The sequence below is a fragment of the Mobula birostris genome, chromosome 23, assembly GCF_030028105.1.
Source record: "Mobula birostris isolate sMobBir1 chromosome 23, sMobBir1.hap1, whole genome shotgun sequence".
NCBI lineage: Eukaryota > Metazoa > Chordata > Chondrichthyes > Myliobatiformes > Myliobatidae > Mobula > Mobula birostris.
In genome coordinates, this window is record NC_092392.1 from 53,143,616 (window position 1) to 53,161,450 (window position 17,835).

General features: G+C 44.1%; 1 protein-coding gene across 1 annotated transcript; it reads left to right on the forward strand.

The window, feature by feature from the left end:
- The first annotated feature begins 385 nt into the window (after nt 1-385).
- Nucleotides 386-5,535, forward strand: LOC140186808 (islet amyloid polypeptide-like). Its single transcript, XM_072241396.1, has 3 exons — nt 386-474; nt 3,860-3,994; nt 5,346-5,535. Exons 1-3 carry the CDS (start codon nt 386-388, stop codon nt 5,533-5,535), a joined length of 414 nt encoding a protein of 137 aa, XP_072097497.1.
- The last annotated feature ends 12,300 nt before the right edge of the window (nt 5,536-17,835 follow it).

Genomic DNA, 17,835 nt, shown 5'->3' on the forward strand with positions numbered 1-17,835 from the left:
GTTTTAAAACCCCGGTACCCCCGGATGAATGATGTCCCACACCCTAGCTCGTTGCCATGTCTACAGTTAGAACGTTAACGATACTGTATTTTAAAGTTTATCGACATGTGTTAGTGGATATTAACGAAAGTGCAGCGGTCTGAAGAATTAATATTTAAAATGAATGAGCTTTGTAATTGGCAGACCGGAAATAACGCAAACACTAGAGTAATTCTTAACATTCAATGCTTACGGCTGAAATCCGAATTATAACCCGTTTCTTCGCCTTTACCAGTAACCTGGGTGCGGTAGGAGTTTTTCCAGCGCAAGTTAAGGAGGGTTGCAGTCTGTCGCTGAAAGTTTCTCCTAACATCTTCCTGCTTGTTTGTAACTCCGCATTTAAGTCATGAACTGTCTTAAACTCTTCACCGTCCTCCTTGTCGCCTTTGTGTTCCACCTCAGCTCGCTGGACGGAGTACGGGCTATCCCAAGCAGGTCTGTGTATCATTACCACTTTCTCTGGATAATATATTGATCGATGATGCTTAACATGAATACAATGCAGGTATTGATAATCACGCAGTAATGGTAACTTATTTATTGAGTGCTTTACATACAGACGATGTAGTTCAAAGTGTTTTACCATGAGATAAAGTACAAACATGAAAAAAAATGAAAATAAAAGACAAAAAAAGTTAGTTAAAAGCTTTGTTAAATAAATAAATTTTGAGCTGGCATTTAAAAGTATTATGTGTCAGCGAGAGTGAAGGTTTTCATGGAGATGCTTCCTGGTACTGTGCTGGGGATAGTGATTGCTGAGAAATTTGTTCTTCATTTGCAATGCCAATATATCCAACTTGCTCCTCGTACCTATGCCCTCTCAATAGTAGTATCCCAAAAGACCAGGCATGTGCTGGTTCAAGTGTGGAAACAGCTGCCATATCAGCTTCCAACAGTTGCTGTTGCACCTATCACCCCGTTTTCTTTAAAAAAAAGCCTTGCAAATCTCCTTTAAACTTTCCCCCTCTAAAATTTGTCATCTCGTATTTGTCATTTCTGCCCTAGGAAAAAAAGGCTCTGAAAGATTACCCTATCTGTTTCTCTTAATTTTATACATTTCTATCATTTTGCTGCTCAGCCTTCGAAGCTCAAAAGAAAACATTCCATTTATGTCTAATCTCTTGCCTCTGCCACAATGATTAAGCCATATTCAATATCGCACTAAGTGAGTACTTCACTGACAGAGGTCATGATAACTGGGTGAGGCTTTAAACACTTGCTGCTCTCTTGGCTGGCTGTAAAAAAAACTCCAAGGTATACTCAAACCCAGCACCATATTATCAGACTATTAGTCTTATTGTTGTTGGAGGAACTTTAAATTGTTTGTTCTCTTTTCATTAAACAATTTCATTAGCCGAGAAACACTGAGATCAAAATAAATGTCAAATGAAATCGAAACATAAAGGAAGTTCACAACAGGTCAGACAGCATCTGTGGAGAAAGAAACAGAGTTTATGCAGCAGATGGAAGGTTCTTTATCAATCCTGAAATTCAGGGCCACCCATTTTAATTCTACCTCCCATTCTCATTCCAACATATCAGTCCATGGCCTCTTTTACTGCCTTGATGGAAGAGCAACTTTTCATTTTCCAATTGATGGCATAAACAATTCCTCAAACTTTGGAAATTTCTCCCCCTCTGCCTTCTCTCTCTTTCCACTCTCCATGCCCCATTCTGACCCCCTCTCATCCCTTCTCTTCTCCTCAACTGCCTATCACCTCCTCCTAGTGCCCCTCCTCCTACCCACGTCCCGGGTCCACTCTCCTCTCCTGTCAGATTCCTTCTTCATCAGCCCTGAACCTTTCCTGCCTGACATCCCAGTTTCTTCCTTCATCCCCCTCCCTCTCCCAACATCACTTTTTACCTTCTAGTTTGTACTACCCCCCCCCGAACATTCTGAATCTGCCTTCTTCCTCCTTCCCTTCCAGTCTTGATGAAGGGGCTCAGCATGAAACATCGACTGTTTATTCCTCTCCATAGATGCTGGGTTCCACCAGCATTCTGTGTGCAGAATCTGATGTGTTTCAGTCCTGCAGAAGCATTATTGGACTTATGAAACTTCGCAGTGAAGCCGTTTTTTCTGTTTCGCCTTTCCTGGATGCCACTTGACTTGATGAGTGTTTCCAGCATCTTTCTGCTGTTATTTCAAACTTCCAGCATCTGTAGTTTTTGATTTCTGTAATGAATGCAAATAGCTTTTTCCTATTGCTCCAATCTGCTGTCTCACATAAGCAGTGAATTAGCTTCAAGCATGTATATTTTATGTGAAGGAAGTTGAAAAATGGTGCAATACACTACTCCCTAGGCAGAAATACAGCCTGGGCTTTATTTTCCAGAGTAGGACTTTAACCAGCTGAAATACAAGTGCTGTCATGGTGATTAAGACACACCAGGGCATTCCATTGCATTTTTTTTACTTTAATTGCCAAATAAAACAAAATTAAGAATTGCCTTAGAATTGAGCAGGGACTTTTAGACAGGCATATGGATCACAGAAAAATGGAGGGCTATGTAGGAGGGAAGGGATAGATTGATCTAAGAGAAGGTTAAAAGTTTGGCACAATGTTGTGGGCTGAAGGGCTCGTACGCTGTTGTAATGTTCTATGTTCCGAGGCACTGATATTGAACTGATGTGGGGAGTAAGTTCATGTCAAACTCTGACAACAGGTAGGAGATGGGGCACCAAGACAGTGATACCAGACTCTGTCATCTCAGGAGAGTAAACAGTATCTCCCTGAATCTCACTTTCCTTAAATTTGCTGAAGAATTGTCTGTACCTTGTCGGAGATTTCTCTTTGCCGTATTTGAGGTAGAATAATGAATACTTTAAAGAGATTACTTTGAGGTCTGTGAATGCTTTTATCAAGGAAAAGTAAAATCTTTAAAATATTAATTAAAATGTATAGGAAAATATATCTTTTATATTAAGTTTTAAATAGTATTTAAAATTTCGATTGAACTATACTGGGCAACTTGGATTGCTTATGTAATCAGAGAGAGTGTTAAAAAAGATAATGGTAGAATATTTCACAAAACAGAGACTGATAATATGATACTGTGTTGGTGTATCACACTCCAAATAATGAACATCTTGCATTTATATGGTGTCTTTGACAAGATAAATTTTCCACTCTATGCCACAGGGTTAATATTAGGGAATGATTTATATTTTGTCTTGTGTGGGTTATAGTAATTTAGTAAAGTACTGCTGCCACAGAACAACAAGTTTCACATCATGTGTGGCATTGAAAGTAAACCTGATTCTGAGGCTAACACTGAGCCAATGAATGAATTGTGTGTATTGGGAACCATGTACATGATCAAGTGAGTGGGGTTTAAACATAATATTAAGGGAAGAGACAATGATAGGGAGACAGGTTTACTGGATGGCTTAACAATGCTTGACACCTAAATGGTTAAAAGCATGTTGATTAAAGAATTGAGACACAGAGACGGATTTGTTATCCTTTATGGGGAAGGGCAGTAGATAGTAACTCAGATCCAATCTGACAGTAACAGAAGGCAAAATATATTACTCCCCTCAGAGCAGTCCACAAACTATTTCCTGCTTTGTGTTTTCTTATTTTTTATTTATTTAGGGATACAGTGTTGTATCAGATCCATCCAGCCCATTGAGCCTGGGCTGCTCATTTACAGTGTATTCTTCTGAGGGAGGAAAGCAGAGCACCCAGAGGAAACACAGGCATTCATGGGGAGAACGTACAAAATCCAGGTCACTGGCACTGTATTGGTGTTATGTTAACCCCTACATGACCATGCCGTCCTTAATAACTTTACTTATTGTCTCTCATCAAATCAGGTACTCTGCTGTTCCCCGTGAGTCAGACACCGTGCTCCCTGAGTGGTACTCCTGGCAGATCCCAGTGCTGAGGAAGAGATCTCCCACTGGCGGGTCAGCTGCATTCCCCGTGCAAGAGCCTTTTAAGCCAAAGAGGTACCTTCACCACATCCTGCACGATCCTGAATAACCTTCTGAATTAGCTGGTTCCGCTTTGCTCTACAGCATCCTGATGTGAAGGGCCTGTAAAATCAGAAACTGAGATTACAACCAAAACATGCAGTACCAGGAGGGATGGGTTAACAATTCAGTTCTACGCTCCACTTCATAGCTGAAATGATGAAATATATGCTTACACATTAACAATATAGGGCAGAGGAGAGATCATGAATACATGTAGGCCTGTACTGTGCAAGTTCTGATTTGCAAATTTCCGCAGAGAAAGCAAATACAAGATTTATATACTATAGGACAGGAAGAGGCTACGGAGCCTGCAGAGTCCACGTCAGTTCCCGATGGTGTGATCCCACCAGTCCCATCGTTGTCTCCTGATCTCACCACAATATATCCCCACCAATTCTCCTTTGACTCTATTCCGAACATAAACTTTAAAAACAGATTAAAGTAGGAGCAAATGTATGTCTACTTCCTCTAAAAATACCCCCAAAGATCTATAAAACCACGTAAGAGAGAGAATTTCAGAGATCCACCACCCTCCATCAGAATAACCAGCAGCTGAGTGCAGAACTAAGACGTCAAAATGGATTATTTAGAGAAAGTTGCCTTTAAACCACGGATAGAAAACACCTGTGATATAAATGCTCAAGTGAATAGAATCACTTTTTAAAACAGATCCCTACTGTTGGAAGTCGAATTGATAAGCTTTCATTTTGATAACTTTCATTTTCAACAGAAACACGTTAGTTGATTTCATTGTGAAATACAAGGATAAGTACTTGGGGAAAAAAATAAAATGAAATTTGGGATATTAATTCAGACTAAATTGAGACAAGAACAAGACAAATACTCATCTAGGATAATGAACCGTTGATCTGATCACACAAGAAGTGACTATACTATCCAAATGTTTTACATACAATTCATCTTTAAGCACATAAAAATAAATTTCACTTCGTATAAGACATGATATTAACACCTGGTTCTAGTTCTTACTGTTATCTCTTCCTTTTGCTAAATTTCCTCTTATGCTGTAGATACATATTATGGAGGGTGTTCTTCTTGTATTAGTATGGTTATTTCCTGAATAAGCACTCTGATATAACTGATTATAATCTATATACAAGCAACACACACACAAAATGCTGGAGGAACTCAGCACCTATGAAAAAGCGTAAACAGTCACTGTTTTGGGCCGAAATCCTTCATCGGGACTGGTTTGTAATCCATATGCATGACTGAATATGACGGACCATTCCTGTGCTGTACTGTTCTACGTTCTATAATTAATCTAATTGAGGGCACTTATTTATTTAATTTATTCTTGCAGCTTCCGTGTGGAAAAGAGAATGTGCAACACTGCCACCTGTGTGACACAGCGTCTCGCAGACCTTTTGAGTCGATCCAAAACATATTTGGGTGCCTTTTACACACCAACAAATGTGGGTTCAAACTCTTATGGCAAGAGAGACAGCATGGGACTGTACAACAGAGAATTCCTCAGTTACCTTCAACGCTAGAACACGGAGCAATCCTGGGCTATTTTCTAAAAGTTAGTGGGTTGTTGCTATAGCTCCAGTTTCGGTAGAGGTTGAAAGTGTCCGTCTGTTTTAGAATTTCAAGCAGTTGTGCCTGTTTGACTATTCCTGGCTTTTTTTTTTGCATTGGAACATTGCATGGATATATCAGGTTTATTGTGTTATGTAAGAAGTTCCCTGCATGTTTTCAATTTAAATAAAGCCGCTGGTACCACACAAATTATCTGTAATAATTAAGTTATTTGGATTCTATTAAAGACTAATATTGAGAATTTTTTAAGAAGCTGGACAATATTTGTATTTCTGTGTGGATAACCCTGTGGCAATGTGAAATACCCATTTGGCACACAATAAGATGTAAGGCATGCGCAGAAGCCTGCTATTCAGCTCTGAAATTCCCAAACCAGACAGCAGAGAAATTGTGCATCTGCTATTCTTTTTGCTGCTACAATATACACTCTCTCAGGCTTTAAAAGAAATTCATGCAGAGAAGCTTTAATTTAGTGAGAGGTGGGATTCATTGGTTCAGAAGTATGAAATGACATTTTCTTGAGTACTAGCAACTAAAGCCAGCACCATGTTTAGATAAGCTTCATTCTATTTGCTTTATCATTGGAACTAAGCAGCCAGCAGGACACTGGTTGCCTGCATCTTGCCAAATAGGAAGAACCTGAGGCCACAGTTACATGTCTCTCCACTGATGAGATGTGAGAAATTGCCATGGGTTAATAGCACTCTCAAATTTCACAGACCTAAAGTTCTTTAAATATTGAATGATGCAATTACGCAAAGGACTGCTTCATTCCTGACTCCAGGAGTGTGAGTTTTTAGCCAGTTAGTCCCAAAGACGGCCAATGAATAGGTTATCAGCCCATTAGTGAGCAGGGATCTGAGCTCTGGCTAAGTTATCAGCAGGCATGTTCTTCCGAGTCCAGGCATTCCCAACTGTTCTACACTTCCCCCATTTTATTTGGTAGTATCCTTAAGATTTAGAAATTTAAGAAATCAATAATTTTTCAGCACATGCAATTGAGATTTGGACCTGGATTAACATACATAATTCAACATTATGTCATACAGCACAGAAACAGGCCCTGAGCCTACTATATCTATGTTGACCTTGTGCCTCTCTGCATTAACTCCCATTACTCTCATGGATCCGTGCCTCACCCTGTCATGTCTGCACCCTTTTCGTGTTGCCCAGTTCACTTCCAGTTACTCTTTGGCCGATTGCTGTTGTTAATTCTTTGCCCCTTCACGCCGTACAGCCCAACTCCTGATTCACCCTACATGGTCCACCTGAGTCACACATTGCCTCTCCCCTTCAGGTACCCATGAGCTCTGCCCTGCTGCATTCCTTACAGTTCCACCTGAACCACACGCCCAGCCTTTCCCCTCCAGTCTGCCTGAGCTCTGTCCTGCTGCATTCCTTACAGCTCCACCTGAACCACACGCCCAGCCTTTCCCTTCCAGTCTGCTTGAGCTCTGTCCTACCATATTTCTTACAGTTCCACCTGAACCACACACCCAGCCTTTCCCTTCCAGTCCGCCTGAGCTCTGCCCTGCTGTATTCCTTACAGTTCCAGCTGAACCACACACCCAGCCTTTCCCTTCCAGTCTGCCTGAGCTGTGTCCTGCTGTATTCTCTCCAGGTCCACCTGAACCACACACCCAGCCTTTCCCTTCCAGCCTGCCTGAGCTCTGTCCTGCCGTATTCTCTCCAGGTCCACCTGGGTCAAACCTGATGCCCTAGGTCCACTGTGCTAGATCCACACCCAATTCATATCATTCTGCTGTCTCGGGTGTCCCCTGTCTCCCACTGCTTCGGCACCCTGGAAACACTCTCTCACCACTCTGTCTTCTCAGGCTGTTCACACTTCCCCCTACCTGGCGTGCTGCCTCATCACCTAGCAACTCTCCACCTCCCATGGTCCACTTACTCCGCCCCACTCCGCTCTCGGTGTGGCTGATAACTGTTGTTACTCAGTTACTCTACTACTGTACTCAATTCTGTTCATCCCTGCTTCTGGTTCACCCTGGATTCAGCAGTTTAGAGGATTAGACAGGAGACTCAAACTGCTGGCAGCGGTTATTGCAAATACTGGTTGACTGTCAATATCAAAGACAGTGACCTCAAACCTTGCTGTGTCGTCCTGCCTCTGAGCATCCAAAAACAATCACTATAATTGGATGACTGGAGGCATGAGTAAATATTGTATTTGAATCGAAGAAATGACCTTATTTTCAGTCCAGTATCTCATTCATACTGAGTTGGCAAACTGTGGAGAATAGATAGAAATTGCTGATGAAGTATGATTGAGATTAAGCTCAAAGGCATGACAAGTGCTGTCAACTGAGTGAGAAAGCTGGAGGGCGATCTCCTCGGGTAAAAATTGTGACATTTGTGGTCAGGAAAATTGGTCTGTGTCCCAATTGTAGATACAACATACCTTCAAAACTTGCCTTGCAAACTAATCATCCGGAACTGTCCCTTTAAGGACAAAATGGTTAGCCTGGCTGAGCCCTCAACATATTGGAGTGTTTTGTAATTTAAGCAGAGAGTTCAGAAGCAAAATGGGAAAGGGAAAATAAAAGGGAACAGTTCAATGAAAGAATGGTATGAATAATGACAGGAATTGGAGAGGGGGGTGAGAGAGAAGGGGACAGGGATAATGAAATTAGAGATGGGAGGGGAGAAGGGTTGAGAAATTAATGGGAAAGTTAGAGGGCAAGAAAGAATCAATAGGAAGGGTAGGAAAGAAGAGTACAAAAAGAAATTGGAAAAGGATGGAGATAGAAGAAGAGCATAAGCTATCGGAGCAGAATAAGGCAATTTGCTCCATCAAGTCTGCTCCGCAGATCAATTGCGGCTAATATATTCCTCTCAACATTATTCTCCTGCCTTCTCCCTGTAACATTTGATACCCCTGCTAATTGAGAATCTGTGTTATGTGTGCACATAATAAAGAACTTCACTTCCCAGTGGGCATTCTGGGTGGTTCAACCCAGAACCAGAGATGATGTTGGTGAGCTGGTCACACATGATCATTGTGAAGCTAAAACCATTCTGTAAATAAAATGTTCTAACATTAAACCCACGCTAAGTTTGTCTTTATTAAGAACAAACATAACAGAACCTATTAACTTTTTTAAAAATATACCCAATAACTGAGCTACCACAGCTGTTTGTGGCAATGAATTTCACAGATTGACCACGTTCTGTCTAAAGAAATTCCTCCTCATCTCCGTTCTAAAGACGTCCTTCTGTTCTGAGGTAGCGCGCTCGGGTCATAGACCCTTTCTCTCACTGTTGAAAACATCCTCTGCACATTATCTAGGCCTTTCAATATTTGTAACATTCAATAAGCTCCCTCTTCATTCTTCTAAATTCCAATAAGTACGGGCCCAGAGCCACCAAACACACTTCATACATTAACCCTTTCATTCCCCAGATCAATCTCATAAATCTCCTCTGGACTTTCTCCAATGCCAGGACATCCTTTCTTAGATAAAGGGCCAAAACGGTGACACAATACTCCAAGAGCAGTCTGAGCAATGGCCTATAAAGACTCAGCATTATATCCTTGCTTTTATATTCTAGTCCTTTCAAAATGAATGCTAACATTGCACTTGCCTTCCTTACTACCAACTCAATTTATGAGTTAACCTTTAGAGAATCCCGCACTAATATTCCCATTTCCTTTTGCATCTCTGCTTTCTGAAGTTACTCCCTGTTTAGAAGATAGTTTTTATGCCTATATTCCTTCGAACAAAGCCTATGATTTTATTCCATCTGCCACTTCTTTGCCCATTCCCCTAACCTGTTTCAGTGCTTCTGCAGACTATCTGCTTCCTCAACACTATCAGCCCCTCCTCCCATCTATGTATCATCCACAAAGCCATCAATTCCATCACCTAGATTATCACCATATTACATGGGAAGTAGTACATTTAACTCCAACCCCTGTGGAACACCACTCATTAAAGATAGCCAACCAGAGAAGATCCCTTTTATTCCCACTCTTTGCATTCTGCCAGCCAGCCAATTTTTTGTCCATGCTGGTATCTTCCTTACAATACAATGGGCTCTTATTTAGTAGCCACATGTCAGCACCTTGTCAAAGGTCTTTTGAAAATCCAAATAGACAACATCCACCAACTCTCCTTTGTCTATCCTTCCTGTTATATCCTCAAAGAATTCCTCCAAATGAGTCAGGCAAGCTTTCTGTATGCTGACCTTGATGTATTTTAACATCACTATAATTGGGTGACTGGAGGCATGAGTAAATATTGTACTTGAATCGAAGAAATTACCCTATTTTCAGTCCTTAGTAATGGACTTTGATGTCTTGCCAACCACTGAAGTAAGGCTAACAGGCCTATAACTTCTTGTCATTTGCCTCCCAGCCTTATAAAGCCTTAGAGAGGAGGGTTAGCAACCACCTCAGGAGATGGCTGGGGCTGCCAAAGAGCCTGAGCAGCATCGCACTCTATGGACACCACAACAAACTGCAACTGCCCTTCAAATCCTTGGAGGAAGAATTCAAGGTAACAAGTGCCAGAGAAGTGCTACAGTATAGGGACTCAAGTGACCCGAAGGTGGCTAGAGCAGGGATCCAAGTGGGGACTGGCAGGAAGTGGAGGGCAGAAGAAGCTGTTCAGGAGGCAGAGGAGAGGCTGCGTCACAGGAGGCTGGTGGGAGTGGTCACACGAGGCCGAGCTGGGCTAGGATCCTTTCCAACTCCCCAAATGGACACCAGAGGGAAGGAAAGGTGTCGTCTAGTTCAGGAAGAGGTGAGAGCAGTAGTGGAGGAGATGAGAGCCTGCAAGGCGGTGGGAATGAAGCAACAGGGAGCTTGGACAAGATGGGAGAATGCGGTTGAGAGGAAAGTGACCTGGGCTGATCTTTGGAAAGCCGAACCACACTGCATCCAATTTCTCATCCAGGCAGTGTACGTTGTGCTTCCAAGCCCATCAAACCGGCACACATGAGACAAGGCAGAGTCATCTGCGTGCCCACTGTGAGGAACCCTGGAGCACATCCTCAGCGGCTGCGCAAGGGCACTTGGTGAGGGACGGTACAAGTGGAGGCATGATCAGGTACTGAAGACCATCGCTGAAGCCGTCAGCGCAGGAGTTGAGTGGGTGAAGTGGTTCCGACCCCCCAAGCAGACCATTGCCTTTGTCAGAGCTGGGGAGCCGCCAATACCTGCCAAAAGAACATCTGCGGGCATTCTGACCTCTGCAAGGGACTGGCAGCTGTTGGTGGACCTCGAAGGGCAGCTGAAGTTCCCCAACCATATCGCAGCCACCACCCTGCGACCAGACATTGTCCTAGTGTCTGAGTTGACTAAGCAAGTGGTGCTGCTGGAGCTGGCAGTCCCATGGGAAGATAGCTTGGAAGAGACCTTTGAAAGGAAGCTCTCCAAGTACGCAGGACTGGTCAGCAACTGTCAGCAGGCTGGATGGAGAGCGAGGTGTCTCCCAGTGGAGGTTGGTCGTAGGGGATTCGTAGCCCATTCCTTAGTTAGAGCCTTCAGCATTTTGGGCATCGAGGGAGAGAGGAAGAGGAGAGCCATCCGCAGTACCACCGATGCGGCAGAGAGGGCCTCAAGATGGCTGTGGCTCAAAAGAGGGGAGCCATGGAGTCATAAGTAGCTAGCCATCTGGACACAAGCTGGGGTCTGATCAGCCCCGGCTGGGTCACCTGGAGGAGGTTGTATGATGTTGAAAGACCCGAAACACCTGATGATTCCAGGAACATCACTGAAGATGTGTCCAGAAGCATCAATAGATGTATGTACACGGCAGTCAAGAAACTGTAGCACTGCTGCCCTACCGTCATCCCTGCTAGTGTTCCTCTCCAATGAAACTTTAGCCAAGTCTTCTCTCACGCATCTCTTGTTACCTTTACTCAACTGTAATACAATACAACCAATTTTAGTTATGGGGTGAATTCTACCATATTATCACTGTCTCTCAAGAATTCCTTCACCTTAAGCTCCCTAATCAAATCTGGTTCATTACACAACACCCAATCCATATTTGTCTTTTTCACAGTGAGCCCAATCACAAGCTGCTTTAAAAAACCTTCTCGTAGACTTTATACCAAATCCTCCACTTGGGATGCAGCACCAACCTAATCTCCCCAATCTATGTGCATATTGAAATCACACATGACCACCGTAACAACACCCTTTTGACATACCTTTTCTGTATGTCATTGTAATTTGTAGCCACACCATGGCTACTGTTCAGAGGCCTGTATATAAGTCAATTCCGGGTCTTTTTGCAGTTTTGTAATTTTACCCACAAGGATTCTACATCTTCTGATCCTATGTCACTTCCTTCTAACAATTTGCTTCAATTTTTACCAACAAATCCACTTCCCCTCATTTTCCCACCTGCCTGTTCTTTAGATATGATGTGTGTCCTTAAGACCATAAGATATAGGAGCAGAATTTGGCCATTTGCCCCATCATGTCTGCTCTGCCATTTCATCATGGCTGATCTACCTCCCTCTCCTCTCAGCTCCAATTTCCTGCCTTCTCCCCATATCCCCTTATGCCCTGACTAATGAAGAATCTATCAAACTCTGCCCTAAGTATACCCAATCACTTAGCCTCCACACCTGCTAGTGGCAATGAATTCCACAGGTTCACCACCGTCTTGCTAAAGAAATTCCTCCTCATCTCCATACTAAATGGACGTACTTCTATTCTGAGGCTGTGTCCTCTGGTCTTAGTCTCCCCTACCATAGAGAACATCCTCTCCAAATCCACTCTGAGGCCTTTCAACATTCAATAGGCTTCAATGAGAACCTTGCAGTCTTTTGAATTCCAGTGAGTACAGGCCCAGAGTCATAAAATGCTCCTCATATGAAAAGCTTACAATCCCAGAATCATTTTCATGAACCTCCTTTGAACCTTCTCCAATGTCAGCAAATTCTTCCTCAGCTAAAGGGACCAAGGCCGCTCACAATACCCCAAGCAAGGCCTCACCAGTGCCTTATAAAGCTTAAAATTACATCCTTCCTCACCGCCGAATCAACTGCAAATTAACCTTTAGGAAGTTCTGCACAAGGACTCCCAAGTCTCTGTGTACCTCAGATTTTGAATTTTCTCTCGATTTAAAAAATAGTCTATGGGTTTATTTCGTCTGTTAAAGTACGTGACCACACACTTCCCCACTCTGTAATCTATCTGCCACTTCTTTACCTATTCTTGCCAAACCTTTCCACAAAGCCATTAATTCCGTCATCTAAATCATTGATATATAACATAAAAAGAAGTGGTCCCAACACAGACCCCTGTGGAACAACACTAGTCACCAACAGCTAACCAGAAAAGCTTCCTTTTCTTCCCACTGTTTGCCTCCTGCCAATCAGCCAATTGCTCTGTCTAGGCTAGTATCTTTCCTCTAATACCATGGGGGCAGGTAAGGGATGACTGTATGAGCAGCTGGTGCATATCTCAAGTCCTGGTTATGCAATCACTGATGCCAGGCAGACAATTCTGATAAGTAGTGATAAGGGCTGGGGTAATGTAAAGACACTGCCCAGAACAAGGCAATGGCAAACCACTTCTGTAGAAAGATTTGTCAAGAACAATCATGGTCATGAGACCATGATCAACCGTGGCATGGCACATAATAATGACGATGCTGAATCTAGTGGGTGTGACTGCCTTCTGAAATGCAGTATGCAGGTAACTCTTTTCCTCCCAGACGTACCACAGTATTTGAAGCCCAGATTTTAGGTCACCAAGTTTGATACTGAGTTCCTGGAGCAACTAACACCTACTGCAAGTGTGGCCATCAGGAACCACAAAGAGGTCCACCAGCTCCCATATCATGCAGCTACAGCACATCATCTGATCCTACATTCCTACCTTAATTAGTTGTAATTTGATATCTTTTTAGTTAACATCGATAAAGAAGACAGTAGCTGTCCTTACCTGCTACCCAGCTGTGCTTCTTTCCCAAAATATCTTGACTTAAAGCCTTAGGTATCAGATTCCTACACTGGCACACTCATAAAATGTCTGCTCCAAAATGGCCTCTGGAATCTTGGCCTCCACCTCTTCTCGCCAAAGCCTCTAGAAGCAAAGCTTCAGTTCCCCACTCTAACTCTGTCCACATCCACAATGGCTGCTTCCACAATGGCCTCTCCCCTTAAACGTAACTTCTTTTTAGGGGAGCGACAGATGGAGAGAAAGGACAAGAGATGTACATAGAGGGGAGAAAACACAGCAAAGGTACAACCTGTCCCATGTGAGATCCAGGTCAGATACCTTGCCTCAACCCTTTTGATTTCCAGCTGAGGTTCATAATAGAAGTAATGGATGGATCTACCGAGAGAAACTGCCATCTTATTGTCTACCTGTACTGTGCTTTCTCTGCAACAAGGTACATTGAAAACTTTGTCTTATATTCTGCTGTTGTTTTACCTTGTACTCTTTCAGTGCATCCAGTAATCATTTGATCTGTATGAACTGAATGTGAGAAAAGTTTTTCAACTGTACCTCAGTACATTTGGCAATAATAAACCAATTCCAATTCTAATTTGCTCTCTGCTCTAAACACTGCTGAGGACAACATGAGGTCCGAGACTGATGGAAATTTGTCTCCCATTCTCTTTTTTATTCATCTTTCGCTCTTCCTACTCATTTCTTCATGACGTATGTTCTTGCCTTACCTACCCACCTCTCTCTCCTCCTCTCTGATCTGTTCTCCCTCCTCCCTCTCCACATCAGAACTGTGATCCCATCCCACCAGCTTCTCTGCCTCACTGTGGGTCTACTGATCCACCAACATCTAGATCCAGTCAGTGTTCATTTGTATCCTTTACATCACCAGGGTTGGACGCTGCTCACTTTACCAACAGCACCTGAACCATTGGAGATGTTGGATCCTGATTCTTTTGGGATCCAAAGGTTCTTCAGAAGTCAAGGTGAGGTATAAAACTTGTTGTTCACAGACATTTTATTAATGTTACAGGAGTATAGAAGAACAAGAAGCACTGAGAGAACAAAGAAAAGACAAGACTAAAAAGTAGTGTGGTCTTCTCATGCAGCAAGCTTTTGTTTGAGACTACCTATAAACTCTCACAAAGCTTTTGTTCTCTTGATCATGCCTTGCATGACGTATTTCCTTGCTATTTCCTGAGCTTAAATTCCTTGTTTGGGTTTTCCATTTTATACTCTATTATACGGGTTGGTTCTGCTCTGAAGGTTTCAATTTTGTTTCTGTAATTTTGGTGTTTTCATGCAGATTCGATGTTGTCATTTAAAGTTAAACTGGACAGCTATAAGGACAGGAAACGAATGGAGGGTTATGGGCTGAGTGCAGGTCGGTGGGACTAGGTGAAAGTAAGAGTTCGGCACAGACTAGAAGGGCCGAGATAGCCTGTTTCCGTGCTGTAATTATTATTTGGTTATATGGTTATAATAAACACAAGAGATTCTGCAACTAAAGGAAGTCAGAGAGGTCGTCTGCAAAACAAGGGCAAGCTCGGCTCCAGGACCAAGCAACACCTCATACAAAGTGTACAAGAACTGCCCCAAACTCCTGCTGCATCTGTGGAAGATCCTGAGAACCTTTTGGAGAAGGGGGAAAATCCCAGAACAGTGGAGAGTGGCTGAAGGGGTGTGGATCCCAAAGGAGGAAAATGCCACCCAGATAGATCAGTTTCGCATCATCTCCCTGCTGTGCGTCGAGGCGAAGATCTTCTTCAGTGCCGTTTCTAACCGGCTGTGCACCTACCTAGCAAAGAACACCTATAGTGATACATCAGTCCAGAAGGGTGGCATTTCAGGGATGCCGGGCTGTCTGGAGCATATCGGTGTGGTGACACAGCTCATCAGGGAGGCCAGAGAGAACAAGGGCAACCTGGTAGTGTTGTGGCTCGACCTGGCAAATGCATATGGCTCCATTCCGCACAAGCTGGTGCAGCTCACACTGACCAAATATCACGTCCCCAGCAGAATCAGAGACCTTATCGCCGATTATTACAGCAACTTCAGGATGAGGGTCTCTTCAGGAGCAATTACATCAACCTGGCACAAGGTGGAGATCGGCATCATCACAGGGTGCACTATCTCAGTGACACTGTTCTCCCTAGCCATGAACATGCTCACTAAGTCTGCTGAACCAGAGTGCAGAAGGCCCAGAATGAATTCTGCTCAATGGCAACCACCTATCAGGGCATTCATGGATGACCTCTCAGTCACCAGAGAATCAGTCCCAGGCTGCTGGAGGATTCTGCAGGGGCTTGAAAAGCTGGTGGAGTGGGCCCAGGTGCATTTCAAACCTGCCAAATCAAGATCGATGGTGCTGAGGAAAGGGAAGTTGGAGAACAAGTTCCGGTTCAGCATCGCAGGCACAGCCATCCCAACCATCACAGAAAAGCCACTCAAGAGCTTAGGCAAAGTTTTTGACAGCTCTTTAAGGGACACAACATCTATTCAGGCAACCTGCACCGAGTTGGATGGCTGGCTGAAATCTGTAGACAAGTCTGGCCTACCTGGGAAGTTTAAAGCCTGGGTGTATCAGTATGGCATTCTTTCCAGAATCCTGTAGCCCCTCCTCGTCTATGCAGTTCCGAACTCAACAGTCGAAACCTTAGAAAGGAGGGTTAGCAACCACCTCAGGAGATGGCTGGAGCTGCCAAAGAGCCTGAGCAGCATCGCACTCTATGGACACCACAACAAACTGCAACTGCCCTTCAAATCCTTGGAGGAAGAATTCAAGGTAACAAGAGCCAGAGAAGTGCTACAGTATAGGGACTCAAGGAGAGTCACCAGGGAGGCTGGTGGGAGTGGTCACACGAGGCCGAGCTGGGCTAGGATCCTTTCCAACTCCCCAGATGGACACCAGAGGGAAGGAAAGGCGCCGTCTAGTTCAGGAGGAGGTGAGAGCAGTAGTGGAGGAGATGAGAGTCTGCAAGGCGGTGGGAATGAAGCAACAGGGAGCTTGGACAAGATGGGAGAATGCAGTTTAGAGGAAAGTGATCTGGGTGATCTTTGGAAAGCCGAACCACACTGCATCCAATTTCTCATCCAGGCAGTGTGTGATGTGCTTCTAAGCCCATCAAACCTGCACACATGGGGCAAGGCAGAGTCATCTGCGTGCCCACTGTGCTCCAAGCGAGGAACCCTGGAGCACATCCTCAGCGGCTGCGCAAGGGCACTTGGTGAGGGACGCTACAGGTGGAGGCATGATCAGGTCCTGAAGACCATCGCTGAAGCCACAAGTGCAGGAGTTGAGTGGGCGAAGCGGTCCCGACCCTCCAAGCAGACCATTGCCTTTGTCAGAGCTGGGGAGCCGCCAATATCTGCCAAATGAACATCTGCAGGCATTCTGACCTCTGCAAGGGACTGGCAGCTGTTGGTGGACCTCGAAGGGCAGCTGTAGTTCCCCAACCATATCGCAGCCACCACCCTGCGACCAGACACTGTCCTAGTGTCTGAGTCTACTAAGCAAGTGGTGCTGCTGGAGCTGACAGTCCCATGGGAAGATCGCTTGGAAGAGGCCTTTGAAAGGAAGCTCTCCAAGTACGCAGGACTGGTCAGCAACTGTCAGCAGGCTGGATGGAGAGCAAGGTGTCTCCCAGTGGAGGTTGGTCGTAGGAGATTCGAAGCCCATTCCTTAGTTACAGCCTTCAGCATTTTGGGCATCGAGGGAGAGAGGAAGAGGAGAGCCATCCGCAGTACCACCGATGCGGCAGAGAAGGCCTCAAGATGGCTGTGGCTCAAAAGTGGGGAGCCATGGAGTCATAAGTAGCTAGTCATCTGGACACAAGCTGGGGTCTGATCAGCCCCGGCTGGGTCACCTGGAGGAGGTTGTATGATGTTGAAAGACCCGAAACACCCGATGATTCCAAGAACATCACTGAAGATGTGTCCAGAAGCATCAATAGATGTATGTACACGGCTGCAGATGCTACAAATCCAGAATAACACATTTATTGAGTATGCCGAAAAGGAAGTGAATCTCAGTGTAGTATATGGTGAGATACAGTATATATACCTTAGCAATAGATTTACTATGAACTTTGATTTGGAAATTTTCTCTGGAATTTAATCAGCCTCCAGATTTCTGTTGCTGACCATCAGTTGTTTATGAAACAAAATATCTCTTTCCTGTCCAAATGCTAAGCAAGCAACAGCATGACTAGCAGATGACACACCAGCCCCTTGCCTACTGTAATGAAACTATCAATCTCTGAGAAGTGGCAGATGGAGTTTAAACTAGAAAAATGTGGTGGTTCATTTTGGAAAGTCG

Bases quoted from the DNA above. Each gene is read 5' to 3' on its own strand.
- LOC140186808 (XM_072241396.1), top strand. From the start codon at position 386: ATGAACTGTCTTAAACTCTTCACCGTCCTCCTTGTCGCCTTTGTGTTC. The intron at 475-3,859 runs GTCTGTGTATCA...TCATCAAATCAG, and splicing joins GTACGGGCTATCCCAAGCAG to GTACTCTGCTGTTCCCCGTG. The intron at 3,995-5,345 runs GTACCTTCACCA...TTATTCTTGCAG, and splicing joins GAGCCTTTTAAGCCAAAGAG to CTTCCGTGTGGAAAAGAGAA.